A 15483-nucleotide genomic window follows, 5' to 3' on the forward strand; every position below is an offset into this window, starting at 1 on the left:
TTTTATTATTACTAACAATTATAAGGCAATTTGAATTTTATCATGTTTATATTTACTAAATTTGAAAATTTATTTCTTCACCCATTTACACCAAGTGTAACCAAAAACAATACATTCTTCTTCTCTTTTCTTTATAAGATTGCACTAAAGTAAATAATTATGTATGTAAATGAAAAAGTCTATTTTTCATTTTTTTCCATCATAAACACTAAATGTAACTTTTTTAATTCTAAAAATATTTATATTTTGGCTAATTATAAGTAATAAATGAATACGGGGAGGACAACCTTCATCAAGCGTGCTTTCCAATCTTATTTTATAATTAATAATTGCTTGATACTCATACATCTGCTCACTAGATGGCAGCATGAACGAGAAGAAAATCAAGTAGAAAAGCGAAGATATTGCCGACTCCTTTTCTGTTGCCTTGCCGTCTTTTTGTATAGTACATACAGCAAAAACCTTCTAAAAAATAGTTTAAATTTCTTAAAAATAGAAAGAGAAGATTCATTTGCAGGAAATCTTGTTTCAAAATGGGGAGGAAAAAAAGAAAGCCTCCACTGCCATGGTGTTGGTATCCTTTTTTGTAATCGTTATGTTCCGAGCAGTTTTAATCCATTTAAGTAGTCGTTCACTTATTTTCAATGAAATGTTGTTCTATCCATAAATTAGAAATAGTATTTTGAAATGGGTCTTTCACAATGAGATCTATGATCTACATGTAACATTTCAATAACAAAATAAAATTCGATATTTAAGAAACTGATAAAATTAAAGAGTGTATCAAGAACCTTCTCACAAAAGTTTTATGTTTGTAAATAATCTAATCTTTCATTGATTTAATGTTTAGTTGAGGGTACTTCAGCATGCACAGCCATTAAGGGGGGTCTGGGAATACACATTTTGTTTTTGGAGTCAAGTGTTCATTCTCTTGTTGATCATTGTACTGTTTATAGTTTGTTTTTCGTTTTAATGATGTGTATGTTAACAAATTAATTACTTCCGTCTAAGTAGTCAGGGCACTTTTCGTTTTTTATCGCATCCAAAATTTAAATGATCCATATGATTTTCTACCATGAGTTTCATTGATTCTCATCATCCCAGTTTTTTTTTTTTTTTTCAATGTTCAATAACTTTTTTAGATTAATTCTGTTGATGGACTGACATACCCAACTTTTCTCTTACAATTTAAATGATAGATACTATCCAATATTTTGTAACTAACTTGTGCTGTTTTGGGATTAGAAGTCTAAAGCATAAAGTTTAAAACTCAGATATTTAACTAGACCAAAGGAAAAAATTAATCCATTTCTACTTTTGCGCCATTTATGCTATGACCTTCTAGGATTTTTTTTTTTTTTTTTTTTTGTTGAAGATTCAGCACATTTTGGGTCATCTTCAACTTCACTGTTGGGAATACTCAGATATTTGCTTTTCTAACTATTCGTAATGTCTTATCTGGGTTTTCTAAAAAGTGGACCAACGCACCGCAGGTTCTTAATCGGAAAAAATGCTGTCATACTTTTTTTCTTTGTGACAAAAAGTCTAGAAATAAGTAAATGCCAATAATTATAAACGAAAATAGCTTACTTTTGGAGAAGAGTTCAATTTACTTAACAATAAATTGAGCTTCTCCCCTAAAGTAACGAATAATGGGGCACCCCATTCTTTGTGAAAACCATTAAAAAAAAAAAGTTGGAGACTTGTGAAAAATACCCAAAGAAGAAAATGCTCGTACCAAGTGCTTTCGTTTGAGGGTTTTAAAGACTAAATGTGCTATTTGGATGCTTCACTTGCCAACTTGATTAACTCCATAAAACATAAAAAAAATTTGAAAAAAAAAATGAATTTGAATTTTGACTTCTTAAATTCAAATTATGTTTTTCGCAATCACGAGTGTGTGTGTGTATGTAGGCGTGTGTGTGGAGGTATGTGTGTTTGTGTGTAGGGTGGTGTGTGTATGTGTGTGTGTAGGCATATGTGTTTGCGTCTGTGTGCAGGTATGAGTGTGTGGGTAGTTGTGTTTATGAGTATTTGTGTGTGAGGGGGGAATGTGTATGTGTGTGTAGGGATATGTGTTTGTGTCTGTGTGCAGGCATGAGTGTGTGTAGGTGTGTGTATGTATGCGTGTGTGTTGTGTTTGTGTGTGTGTATGTGTGTGTCCATTTTTTAAAAAAACCGCATGGTTTTTCAAAAAAAACCAATTGGTTTAAACCATGGCTTAAACCAGTGTGGTTTAAACCAAACAACCCTGAAGGCATATGTGTTTGTGTCTGTGTGCAGGCATGAGTGTGTGGGTAGTTATGTGTAGGTGTGTGTGTATGTGTGTGTATGTATGTGTGTGTATGTGTGTGTGTAGGCATATGTGTTTGCGTCTGTGTGCAGGTATGAGTGTGTGGGTAGTTGTGTTTATGAGTATTTGTGTGTGAGGGGGGAATGTGTATGTGTGTGTAGGGATATGTGTTTGTGTCTGTGTGCAGGCATGAGTGTGTGTAGGTGTGTGTATGTATGCGTGTGTGTTGTGTATGTGTATGTGTGTGTCCATTTTTTAAAAAAAACCGCATGGTTTTTCAAAAAAAACCAATTGGTTTAAACCATGGCTTAAACCAGTGTGGTTTAAACCAAACAACCCTGAAGGCATATGTGTTTGTGTCTGTGTGCAGGCATGAGTGTGTGGGTAGTTATGTGTAGGTGTGGGTGTATGTGTGTGTATGTATGTGTGTGTATGTGTGTGTAGATGTATGTATGTGTGTGTACGTGCGTGTATGTATGCGTGTAAGTGTAGGATATTGATGGCAACCTGGAGACGGTTTTCGCTATAGGAGGAGCATCGTGAGGAGTCTGTCGACGGTGGTGCTGCAGAGGGTGCTGGCGGGAAAATAAAATCATAGGACATCAAAACAGTCAAATAAAAGCAATAAGCAATCGTGATTGCTCAAAAAAAAAAAAAAAGAACCAACTTCAAAACTGCTCTAAAAAGTGAAAAATAATTTTATTCTTTAAACACCATCGATAATGCTTTTAAACATAATTTTTGAAGTTGGCGCAAAAACAAAAAGTAAAATCCAATGAAACCATGCTTTATTCAGATTGTTTTCAGAAAATCATCCAAAGTTAGGAACGAAACATTTTTATCGTTACTCAAATGTGCTGTCATCAATGCATAGTGTATGTATTAGTGAAGAAACTAGGCCTGGTTAAATTTATAGTTGTAGTTGAGTTATGGCTGTGAATGATCTTATCGATCGTTTTTGCGCCAACTTCAAAAATTATGTTTTAAATTATTATCGATGGTGTTTAAAGAATAAAATCATTTTTCACTTTTTAGAGCAATTTTGAAGTTGGTTCTATTTTTTTCTTTCAAAATTTTTTTGTTTCATTCTTTTTAGTGTAAATGTAGGTATTTCAGTAAAAGTAAGAAGTTACCATCAGGAAACTTCACCTTAGTTTTTTCATAAAAATGCTCCATACTAAAAAAACAAAACAAAAAACTACAAGCACGCCTTAAACTTTAAGCGATTGGCACTAAAAATTTATCTTTGTTTTCTCTCTGGAATTCATTTGTGTGTTAATTTAATAACAACCATTTAAATATTACGTTTTCCCTAACTAATTTGCATTTCACAGCATACAAGTTGTTTGTGATGCAATTCTGTATAGTTGAGGCAAACCTAACCTGGTAGTATTGTGAAGGCTAAGCAGATCCTGATCGCTGCATCACCTCGCTCCCAGGTTAGGTTTACCCTCAATATGGAGCAATGACACTGAAGAAATTTGATGCTTGCTTCAGAGAAGCCTTTATTCAAAATTATCATTATAATTACTATTAATGTTACTGTTATATGGCACCAAACTTTTATAACAATGGGTTTCATATTTAATCATTTGATAGGGAAATTGCATGAAATTTAGTGTTTTTTGCCCATAACTTTTTTTCTAAAGAACAAATAGGGCCAAACAAAGTAATGGGACCTAAGTTGAGCCATCCCTTATGCATTAAAAAAGGAATCGTCAAAATCGGTTCACTAGGTGAGACGCTGTGAGTGGACAAACAAAAAAAAACAAACATACATACGTCATGAACTGATAACCGCCTCCTTTTTGAAATTGGTTAAAAAAGTCGAGAAAAGTGACGAAGAAAATGGTGTTATCCATAGTAGTGAATGGGCCCCCGTGTTACATTTTTTGCCATCGCAGGATCAGAAATGTACTGAACCAAAAGTTTGATATAAATTCACATGCTAAGCATTGATTAAGCACTATTAAAGCAGAAATGAGGAATTTTTTTTTTTTAATTGGAGTTAATCTATTTGGCAACTGAGACATCCATTTCATGGTCATAAATTAAATCTAAAAATAGTAATACAGTCGTCTCTCGCTGCTTTGCGCTTCGACTTTCGCAGGCTTCACTACATCGCAGTTTTTTCCATGTTTTTTTTTCCTCCAAATATAGTAATTAGCCTTTTCTTTTTCGCTCGTGTAAACTTTTTCTACTAAAGAATAACAAAGTATGTGTCTTTTAAGCAATGTAAGCTTTTAAGTAAGTTCTGAGGGGTTAGTTGTACTAGTTGAGGGAGTGGAGGTATAAAATCCCCAAAGAAAGTAGGGAAGAGCAACCTCATTTTAACACTAGAACGACTGACATTTTCTGTATAGGGGCATTCCAAGGTATTTGGCTGTTACGGACTCTACACTTCATAAGGATGTTTTAGCCTCCTACTCATGATTAGTGCAAATAGTAAAATTAAACTTTTTGTAAATGATTAGTCCTATGTGTAGTTATGTCATAACATTGAAAAAAGTTTAGATTTGTGTTGAATTTCTAAAGATATAGGAAGATGTATAGCATGTTACGGACTCTACGCTAAAAAGACATGGAAATTTTTGCTTAAACTATCTTCAAATTTTCTGTGAAAGTAATAACTACTCTTACCTAATGAAGGTTTTCCACTATGTCTCAGTTTATCTATAATACATTTAAGCACCAAAATATTTTTTAAAAAGGTAAAAAATATTTTTTACGGATATATTTACTGAAGAACTGCACGATTATGAACATGTTACGGACTCTACATATTTGTCACGTTCGAGTATAGTTTGAATTATTGTTTATAGAGTGTAAACAACAACAATACTACCTCATTATTCAATAGTTACAAAGATAGAATCAACTGTTATGACTATTTTTTCATCATATATGTGAAAGGTGCCCACCTGGGGGGGGGGGGGGGAGGGGCATGCCGCAGACTGTGCCATTGAAGTTTTTTTAGGGGTTGTTTTGAGAGGTATTTTTCTCATTTTTGGGGAGAGGTTTTTGATATTATGGGGGGAGGGGGTCTGTGGGATATTTAGGGGAGGTGCACCCAAGCTCTAGGGGTGGGGGTGGGGGGGTTACCAGATTGAAGGTGGCCTCTTGTTGGAACAGACCAAGTGATATGTTGATTTCTTCAGTCTTGAATTTGATATTAGAAAAGATAGGTTTTAATGCAAATTTCACTAACAATTCAACTTTTATAGTAGAACCTTGGTTATCTGAAGTGATCAATACCGGACCATCTTCGGTAAGTCGAAATTTCGGGATAACTTTTTTTTGAGGGGGGGGGGGACATGTTAGGAAGAAAATGTTTTTAACCCAATACTTTTTAAATTGCATTTTTAAAGTTAAGTTAAATTTTCTGTTAATTTAATTTAAAAAGGCAACATTTTTTGCTTCAGGAATCACATATATTTTTAAGCAACAAAATTTTATTCATTTCCGGTTCAAATAATTGCATTTAATTAATTAAATGTATGATCAGTCTCAGTCATGTATGGCACGAAAGATCTTTTATTTTTGTTTAATGGCCCTAATATTAATGTACGAAATGGCATCTCACATGCCTTACTTTGTTCCTTTATTTTAACATGAAAGTGATTTTTTTCTTTTTCTTTTTTGTACAATATATACTCCTATTTTATACTGGAAATTTTTCAAATGTCACACTGGAAATATACTGAAATTCGGGATCACCAGATCAGTCAACATCCCATAAGATAATAGGGTAAATTGGGACTCGTTAAACCGGCCTTGATAATTTTAATACCCTTTTTTTTTAAATTTACGACCAACAAAAAGTAGCGCCTATAGTTCTACAATTCCTATAATGAAATCATATTGTACAGTTATTTCGAACAAATTTCAGAAACTTATTTTGGCTGTGCTACTTTTAATTGATTAACTCTCATAACTAAGCAACTTTATTTTTTTAAGTGGTTTTCATGAAAAATGAAGCAATAAATTGAATTCCTCTGCTGAAATAAGTTTTTTTAGTTCTTAAGTATTAGCAGTTTATTTTTTGTTGTAGGGAAAAAATCAGGACAACTTTTTTTAGACCAAGTACCTGGGGTATGTTGCTTCACTTTTAGAAAACACACGAAAATTTTTAGAACAATTAAAAAAGCAATACTCCAGTATTAGCAATAGTGAAGTTGCTAAAAACACAAATTGTGCTGATTGTTGAAAAAGAGTAACAGTAAATGTTGGTCAATTTTAATTATATTGATCTTTAAACTTTGGTTTTTGATTCTAATCATAAAACATTTGTTTGGTACAAATGTTGGATAATATTTAACATTAAAATTGTAATAGAAGTTGAGTTCGTAATGTGGGGACACCGGGACTGTGGCAGGTTGGTTCACTTCACAAAGTTCTCTTAAAGTATTAATGGGGGAAAAAGGTAATGAATTGAAAATTTTCTGGGATGGTGTGAAATATTTTAACTCATGGTAGAAAATAAAATTACGAATTGAAATTTATGATGAGATAAAAAAAAGAAGAAAAGTAGAGAGCCAGACCAATGTGCCCTGACTCCCCCTATACACTTACTTGTTCAGTCAAAATTCTTCTGAAAGTCAAAGTTTTTTTTAAAGTATAAGTTGTAATTTCCTTTAAAGGGCTACTTTTTTTTTTGTGCAGATTGTTCAAACATTTTGGTAAAGAAAGAGCTGTGTTGAAACGGTTGCCAAATGTAGAGTCCGTAACGTTTTGTAGAGTCCGTAACCAAATTTAGAAAATTAATTAAAAATACCGAATTTAAATAATCATGAAACTTATTTTAGAATATTGTAACACTATAGGTGAAGTTAGAAAACATTCAATTTAGTGACATAAAATGCATAAATAAAAATTTTAACAAAACTTTTCTTCTAATTATTGTTACGGACTCTACAATCACCATTTTCACAACTTATAATTTTTTAACGAATGCTCCTTTTGATTAAAATTATTATATGTATTAGAGATAATCCTTTACTTTATTTGTCCCAAGCACCAGTTTTGGCTTAGAATTCGGTTCAAGTCACTATTGAAGAAAAATTCAATGTAGAGTCCGTAACGTTAAAAATTGCATTTTTGATGTTTTGATTGCGATTACATGGATAATATGAAGTAAATGAAGAAAAATATATGACATGTGTGTCCTTTGGAATGTGCTTTTTTAATATATATAAAAATTTTAACCTTTTAACAAGTTTTGTTACGGACACACCTATGTCACAAATACCTTGGAATGCCCCTATACCTAGAAAGACTGAAAGGGCCAGTTTGGCCCCTACCCATTTTTGGAGTGAATTCTTTTAAAAATTCTCCCTGATGGAGTCCACATGCCTGATACACCTTCTTTCATGACTAAATAAAAACTTAGTACTTAATTATTTTTAGTTTTTCTCTCTATACTGGGCAAAAGGTTGAATTAGTTTTCCTTTCTAAGAGCAACGGCCACCGTCAGGATGGTGAGCAGTCGGTACTGTTTATAGCATTTGGATATCCGACCGGCTGCATAAAGAGGAAGTTACAGGTTAAACTAGAGTGAATGGCAATTTTTTTATGCTACAGCAATTATTAGAAAGGAAAAAAATAAATTTTTTAATTGTCGAAATGCTTAGGGGCCACTGTTGCCCCTCCCGTCTTTCTAGGTATAAGGATCAATATTGACAGTACTATGGGGCGAATGATTAAATGATTAAACAAGCATTCAAATAGTGTCATGTAATGAAAAGTCAGAAAATTCCATTAAGTTCCGTTAGATATTATCCGAGTTATTCAACAACAAACTATGCGAGGGGCCACACAGGCCCCTCCGTCTTTCTAGTGTTAACCGTTCAGCACTAACTGGAAAGCATAAATCACCGTATTATTACTAGGGGATAAATACATCTTTAGATGGTGTTCAACAATGTACTAGCTATTTAAGTTGTATACATAGATATAGAGGAAGAACGGGGGCACCTACGATCACTAACGGGCAATTGGTTCATCATCGAAAAAGTTGAGGTTTTTTCATAGATTAGTAGTAGTGTGCAGGAACTGCGTGTGTGTGTGTGTGTAGTTTATTTACCAATAATTTTTACAATGACATCTATTACGTCTAGCATATCTAAATTTCTCATATTTTGTGCACTATATTAAGTAATAAAAATGTAATGGTGGCTAAGGGTGCTGTTTCATGTCTAGGGGGCTCTAACTATGATAAAAAGCTATTTTAAATTGCCGTAAGTAAGTTTTATGCGCTCTAACTGGAAAAATATGTACAGAATCCTACTTTGCGGAAATTCAGTTATCGTGGTAAAGTCTGGAACGAATTAACCGCGATAAACGAGGGATGACTGTAGTATCAAAATTATAGAAACTAGTCCGACAAGCCCCGACTGAGCCCACAAGCCCTTAGCTTGTTCAGAAAAGAAATTGAATTAACTTGGTCATCCAAAATTTGAATTACCTATGATTCAAACGAGTGAGGCAGGAATTCGTATTTCTGTGTAAAGGAGGACGCTCTTCAGAGAGGGACTGGGTCCCAGAAGAGGGCGCCAACCTTGGCATCCAAAGGGCGCAAAAGGAAACGAAAAAGGTGCAAAATCAATAAATAAATGAAATAAACCGACGGTACACAACTCGATGAGTTTAAAGAAGAGGAAGAAAGCGAAGTAAAGTTGCACAGGTTTGTAAATGCAAAAAATAAATTAAATTAAAAAGAAAAGGAAGCTGAACCAAAAAATAAAAGAAATATATTTTTAAAAAATAAAAAAAAGTTCAGGCTCGAGGGTGCATAGGCCCACATACCTGCGGGCCCAGGGTTGCCTACCTGGGGGGAGGGGGGTCATGGTGCTGACTACGCCGTTGGAATTTTTAGGGGGGTTTGTTTTGAGGAGTATTTTTCTCATTGGGGAGGGGGCATTCCTGGGCGGGACAGTCCGCCCACACTTTCCACATCTGGTGCATTTTGCATAATGTAAGCCTGTAAGCTTTCTTGTAACAAGACATTTAGTTTTAGTATAATTTTTTGGTCTTTCGACCATGGGATGAATTTCCACTGCTGAAGAGTACTGGCTTCATCTCTGTCATTTATCTTTGTTGTAACCTTGTCTGCTTGTTGTTTTATTGATGTTTATATAATATATATATCAGGGTGGTCCTTATTTATGTGGGAAATTTTTTTTTCGGAATTCAACAAGTGACGCCCCCTAGTTTTGTGACCCTATAATAAAAAGTAATCGGTGCAAAATTTTAACTTGATCGGTCAATAATAACACGTGCCCCTAAGACGTTGAATTTTAACACTTTTGATAATTTTCCCACATATGTTTGACATCGTGTCCCCTGGATTTGCTAAATATTTTTTACAGCGAGGTAGCACTAAAATTAATCTTTTTAATTACTTCATATCATCTAAAGATTTTACATTGAATAAGAATGAATAGTGCTTTAGAAACTTTACCTTAATCGTACGCTTTTCTCAGTGCATCTCAATCGTGTGCATTTTCCCCCTGATAGTCTTGGACTGTCTGTAAAGTACTAAATTGCTTTTGTGACTCATGTTTGAAAAATTGATTGGGAAATTCTTCGATTAATATTGTGCTCCTCTTTCAGTTGTATCGTTCACAACTTTCGGCATTTCAACGATATCTCTTCCCTTTAAATAACATCCTTCATTTTGCCATGAATCAGGACCAAATAGGAAAACATCTTTTGGTGTTTGTAACTTATCAAACAGTTTTATTGACTTGGAATTAATTCTATAAAGAGGAAGATCTTTACTAAGAAAGTATTCCAAATCATCGACTGTGATCTGAATTTTTATACAGTCGTCAGTCCTTTTCAGGAAGCATTTTTTTTTTTGAGCAGTGTTTTCCTATCTTCAGTGTGAGAAGCTGCTTCTTGTATGGTCGGCGTGCTTTCCGCCCATGTGCTAAAAGCCTGTATCTCACTGTTGAAGGTGCAATGTGAACACCAGCTGCTCCCATGGACTCGGGCAGATCAAAACTAAATAATCGAGGATTCAAAACACTCATTCCATGTAAACTTTTGTCGTCACGCGCCGAGGTTGACCTTTTTCCGCTGCATCTTCCAATACGGCTAGTTCCAGCATTTCTTGTCATCTTAAACCGCTGCCATATCCTAACGGCACTCGATTTACTCACTCCACGTGTTTTCCCCATTTCTTCTACCGGTTTAGAAGTGTGTTCTCCAAGTGCAATCACTTTAGCACGTGTTTCATCGCTGATATCCGTGACTGTAATTGCTCCCACAACAAGCAAGCAATCAACACTGCCAACTTCTAGCCATTTGGAAGAAGAATTTATATGCCTGCTACTTACCTGATGTGAACAAACAGTGACTAGTTTGACAATGACTACCATTCGAACTCTGAGCTGAATTTGAGTGCTTATTCGTTCGCTTACGCAGGATAAAGCAAAAAAAAAAAAAAAAACTTTTCCCAATTAATTGCCACAATACTGTATAACAAAGTAATATAATATTCCTTTTTTATTTTATATTCATAAAATTATTAGCAATGTAACAATTTAAATTCATGTGAAAAGTGCCTAGTTCAATATTAAACATTAGTAGAAAAAAAAAAGAAAATGTCTTATGACTGACCAGTGCATATTTTTTATTTCTGAATCATATAACTGCAAAAGTAGCTAACAGAAAAAGAATGAGTAAAATAGCTAATGCTAAATGAACACCATTAAAATTGATAAAAATATAAAATGAAATATTAGATAGATATAAATAGTGAAAGAAATCTTAATTTTAAATCTACATAGTATAATAATGTTGTAAGAAAGTGAGATGATTTTTGAGGACTCATTTACTATATTTTAAAGAGAGAAGTTTGTGCTGATTGAAAATATCGTGATAGTTTCGAACCCAGTTTCTAAGACGGACAGTGGCGGATACAGCCGGCGGCCAACCGGGTATTTGCATAGTGGGCCGATCATGCTTCGGGCCGATCAACTAACAGCAAAGTCTTTCGGGCCTGTCTACTAGCAGCAAAATGTACATTTTGCCCGCATGTGTTTAGAATAACGCAAATTCTCAAAACACAGCCTCAGTTCCTCTTTACGCATGGGCTAACGCTTGCGGGTGGAGGGAGGCAGGGTCGTCACCAAGAGGGGGGGGAGGGGGAATTTCTGAACTGGGGCTGCCCAGGGCCTGATTACCACACAGACTGCCTAAGCCTGGGGCCCCATGTTCCTAAGGTGCCCCATTTTTTTTAAAAGAACTATGCATAGCATTGCAACAATATGAAAAATGCATGTATTTTCAAAAAAAAAAGAAAAAAATTATGACTTATTAATTGGAAAAAAAAAACTTCTTTAAAAGGGAATTTTTAATCATTCTGCCAGTAACGAATTTACTTGGTCCCAATTATGTGTCCCAAAGGAGATTCATAAATGCATGTAAGTGATTTATACATAGTTGTGTGATTAGACAAAGCGTTTTTTTTAGTGGTGCAATAAAAAATAAATGAATAAAATAAAAAAAAAAAAAACGGAAACTTTAGCAGGCGTAGGAAGTTAAAATACTTTTGGTCTCTTTGACGCTTTTATTTATAAGTGACAATTCACAATTGCTCTAAAATGCAACTTCCGACAAGGGACGACGTGGGGTCATGTCAACTTAGTTGGAGAGGGCCGGGCTCGGAATTGAACTTGTGCAGAGGGTAAAGTATCCTAATGGTGAAAGGTGTAAAAGGAGGCTTGTGAAAAAATTGACCTTTGTCATTTTTTTTCTCTCGGCAACCCTGTTTATAACAATTGGAATAAAAGTGACAAAATATTTTTTTCCTTAAAATTATTTTTAAAAATGCAATCTTAAAGTACTACTGAGGAGCATGAAAGGCTCTACATTATTAAGATTATCGAATCAAAGGCCGCCGAAATGTGAGTTTCAAACATTTTTTGTTGAAACATAAAGTATTCTGTACGCTGTACAGACTCACGGTTTCGGGCCCCTCAGTTTTAAAATAAGTTGATAAACACCAATGTCGAAAGAATTCCCCAGAACCTCTCCCCCTCCCTCCCAATATCATCGAAGATCGTGCTAAAATTTAAATTTTTGGGCTTCAATTTTGAATAACTTCATAAGAGAACAGCCGAATCCACTCCCGCTATAACATGGAATTCCAGTTTTGAAAAATTACTGGAGGAAAGTACTCGAACCACTCCCATTTTTTTAACCTTCCCAAAGATGGTCTAAAACTGTGTTTTTAAATTAACAGTATCAAAAATTTTCTGGGCCAAGCAGTGTTATCATTACGGAAATATTCAATCAAGTTCCGGGCATTATAAAAATACTTAAATGCAAAATTACAATCACAATTTTCTCCCAAAATAAGGTTTAGCTAATCCTGTATCAATTTGTTCACCATTAAAGTGCAGAAGTGTTCCTATCTGTTAAATTGTGTTTAAATAAAACATATTTAGTTAAGCATGATTTCCTCATATTTAAGTGATATACCAATCCAGGGTCCAATACAGGCTGATTTTGCTACCGTTTTTCGGTACCTTCACAAAAATCTTATTTTGAAATCGGTACTTTCACAAAAATCAAGTAATAAAATCAGTAGCTTCACAAAAACATCGAAAATTTCACAAAAATTCGCATTTTAAAATATAAAATTTGTTTCTCTATTTAAAACAAAATATACTCATTAAATAAAATTATAAGCAGGTTTATATGAACAATCGCTTAAATAGAAACCTTTTTGTAGTATTTTAACTAATTTTTAGCTGTTTCACACCGAAGTGTATTTATGCAATATTATCGCTATCTTTAAACATCTGTTTTGATGAACCGTTTTTCTCATAATTTCCTATATTGTACACAGTACATAGACCATTAAGCTGAAATTGCGATGGTATTTTTAGTACCCTTAGGTTTTCAGGTCCCCCCCCCCCCCAAAAAAAAACGAAACCTGTTAAAAATAATACTAGATGACATTTACACTTTTCAAACTAAAATTTCACTTGAAATACACCGCCAGCTCAGTCATTTCCAGCCGAGGACTGCAGTTTCGTGCTTATTAGCACTCATCAGCCCGGCATAGGAAAGTGACTGAGCTGGAGATGGAAAACCTCTTAAGGAGCCAAGAGTGCGAAACAAGCTGGTAGCTAATATAGAATTAGCAGACCAGACGAGTGACCGAAGCAATGGTTCGGTTCAACTCGAAGATTGAACGCGAGGCAACGGTATATTCAGTAAATTACCACCCGTTAGCCAGGGCTAAAGCAGAAATACGTGAAATACACCGCCAGCTCAGTCATTTCCAGCCGAGGACTGCAGTTTCGTGCTTCAATCTTCGAGTTGATCCGAACCATTGCTTCGGTCACTCGTCTGGTCTGCTAATTCTATATTAGCTACCAGTTTGTTTCGCACTCTTGGCTTCTTAAGAGGTTTTCCATCTCCAGCTCAGTCACTTTCCTATGCCGGGCTGACGAGTGCCAATAAGCACGAAACTGCAGTAATCGGCTGGAAATGACTGAGCTGGCGGTGTATTTCACGTATTTCTGCTTTAGCCCTGGCTAATGCGCGGTAATTTACTGAATAAAATTTCACTTGTTCCACTACTACTTTTACAAAATTTAGGATGCGTCTAAAATTTCACAAAAATAATGCTGATAAAAAAAAATTTCACAAAAATAGAATGATGCAATACTTTCACAAAAATAGGTAGAGAGGAAAAAATCCTGGATTGGCCCCTGCAATCGTTAGGCGAAATTTAATATCTATAAGAGCTATGGGGCCGCTATATCTCCTAATGCCAGGGCCGATTTTTTCAACCAGTCCGCCACTGAAGACGGATTAAACGTCAAGGCGTCTGAGGTACACCTTGAAGTTGTCCAAACGAAGGGAATTTTGTCCAGTCTTTTCTTTTTTTGTTCATTGGAGCAAGATATGAGGGAGATGGGCGCAATGAAATTTTAACTTTCGAAAAATAACCTATAGCTAAGGGCCACCCTTATATTATGTAACTTATTTATACAGCTGATTCTAATTTAGTTATATAGAAGTTGAATTCTTCATTAAATGTTTAATTTGTATGCATGAGTTTTTTTTTTTTTTTTTTTTTTTTTTAATTCATAATAGTAACCAAATTTTTCGACTTTATGCATGTAAGCAGATGAAAGAGTTAAAAATCTTGTGCAACAACTGACTTAAATGACAATTTTTGAACTGCAAGAAAACAAAATATGTTTGAGAATCTTTACAGCTTTATGAAAATTTTCTCCACTTGACTATGGTGTTATTTCATGATCTAAAGCTAAATTACCACCAAACTACTTAAGGAAAAATGCCAATAATTTGTTTCTGAAAATTGTCAAACTACTCTGGTTTTTGTTTATTGTAGTTACAGAATGTATTATATTAAAAATATGAATTAAAAAATTAAATTGCACATGTTTTAAAATATAAGTGCGTACATTTAATCATCCATTTATTGTTCTTTTATCTGTGATTAAAAAAAATATTGTCGTTAAAACATCATGTAAAACTTACATGTAAAAACCATTAAAAAAATTATTTTTTTTGCACCTAAATTTTACACATTTAATAACCTTCCCTTGAGTTATAAATTGAAATGAAATGAGTTGTCTTGGTAGTATAAATTTCCTTTCATAACTCTACCAACTGTTACATTAGAAAGTTTTTATGTAATAGAGTAAATTTTTTGAAGTAAAATACTTTTTAAATGAACCCTTACGAATATTGCAGTAAATATGAATTGATTAGATTACACCCGTTTAGCTTTAGCATTTTTTTGGATAGTTTTGGATGGTAAAACCTGCTGTCCTGTCCTAAGCCAGTTTCGGAAAGTCCAAAAACCAACCTTGTTTATCGTAAGTCTCCCCGATATTCATCTTTAAATGTTGGCAGCTGCAAAAATAATGGAAAGATTTTAAACTGTTATTATTTTTTATTTTAAAAGAAAAATTGGTCGACAAATTTTTTATTTCAAACATGATAATAAGCTTTTCCTTTTGTAGGTGCACGTGTCATTAGTTTGAATATTAATTGAATTGACTTTTTATAACCTCGGATATATCGGAATGACCGTTTACTTTACGTTGCCAAATATTATGTAACGTTCACTAAGTAAGGCATACATTTTTTAGTAATCAACTTCATATAAAATTTATTGTTCCTTTTTTTTCCAGCAG

General features: G+C 34.1%; 1 protein-coding gene across 1 annotated transcript in view; it reads left to right on the forward strand.

The window, feature by feature from the left end:
- The first annotated feature begins 443 nt into the window (after positions 1–443).
- Positions 444–15483, forward strand: part of LOC129233009 (BUB3-interacting and GLEBS motif-containing protein ZNF207-like) — a 34212-nt gene continuing 19172 nt past the window's right edge. Inside the window, exon 1 of the mRNA XM_054867089.1 lies at positions 444–574. Within this exon, the coding sequence (XP_054723064.1) occupies positions 534–574 (41 nt within the window). The 5' untranslated portion in view covers positions 444–533. The remainder of the gene's footprint in view (positions 575–15483) is intronic.

The sequence above is a fragment of the Uloborus diversus genome, unplaced genomic scaffold (genome assembly GCF_026930045.1).
Source record: "Uloborus diversus isolate 005 unplaced genomic scaffold, Udiv.v.3.1 scaffold_15, whole genome shotgun sequence".
Taxonomy (NCBI): domain Eukaryota; kingdom Metazoa; phylum Arthropoda; class Arachnida; order Araneae; family Uloboridae; genus Uloborus; species Uloborus diversus.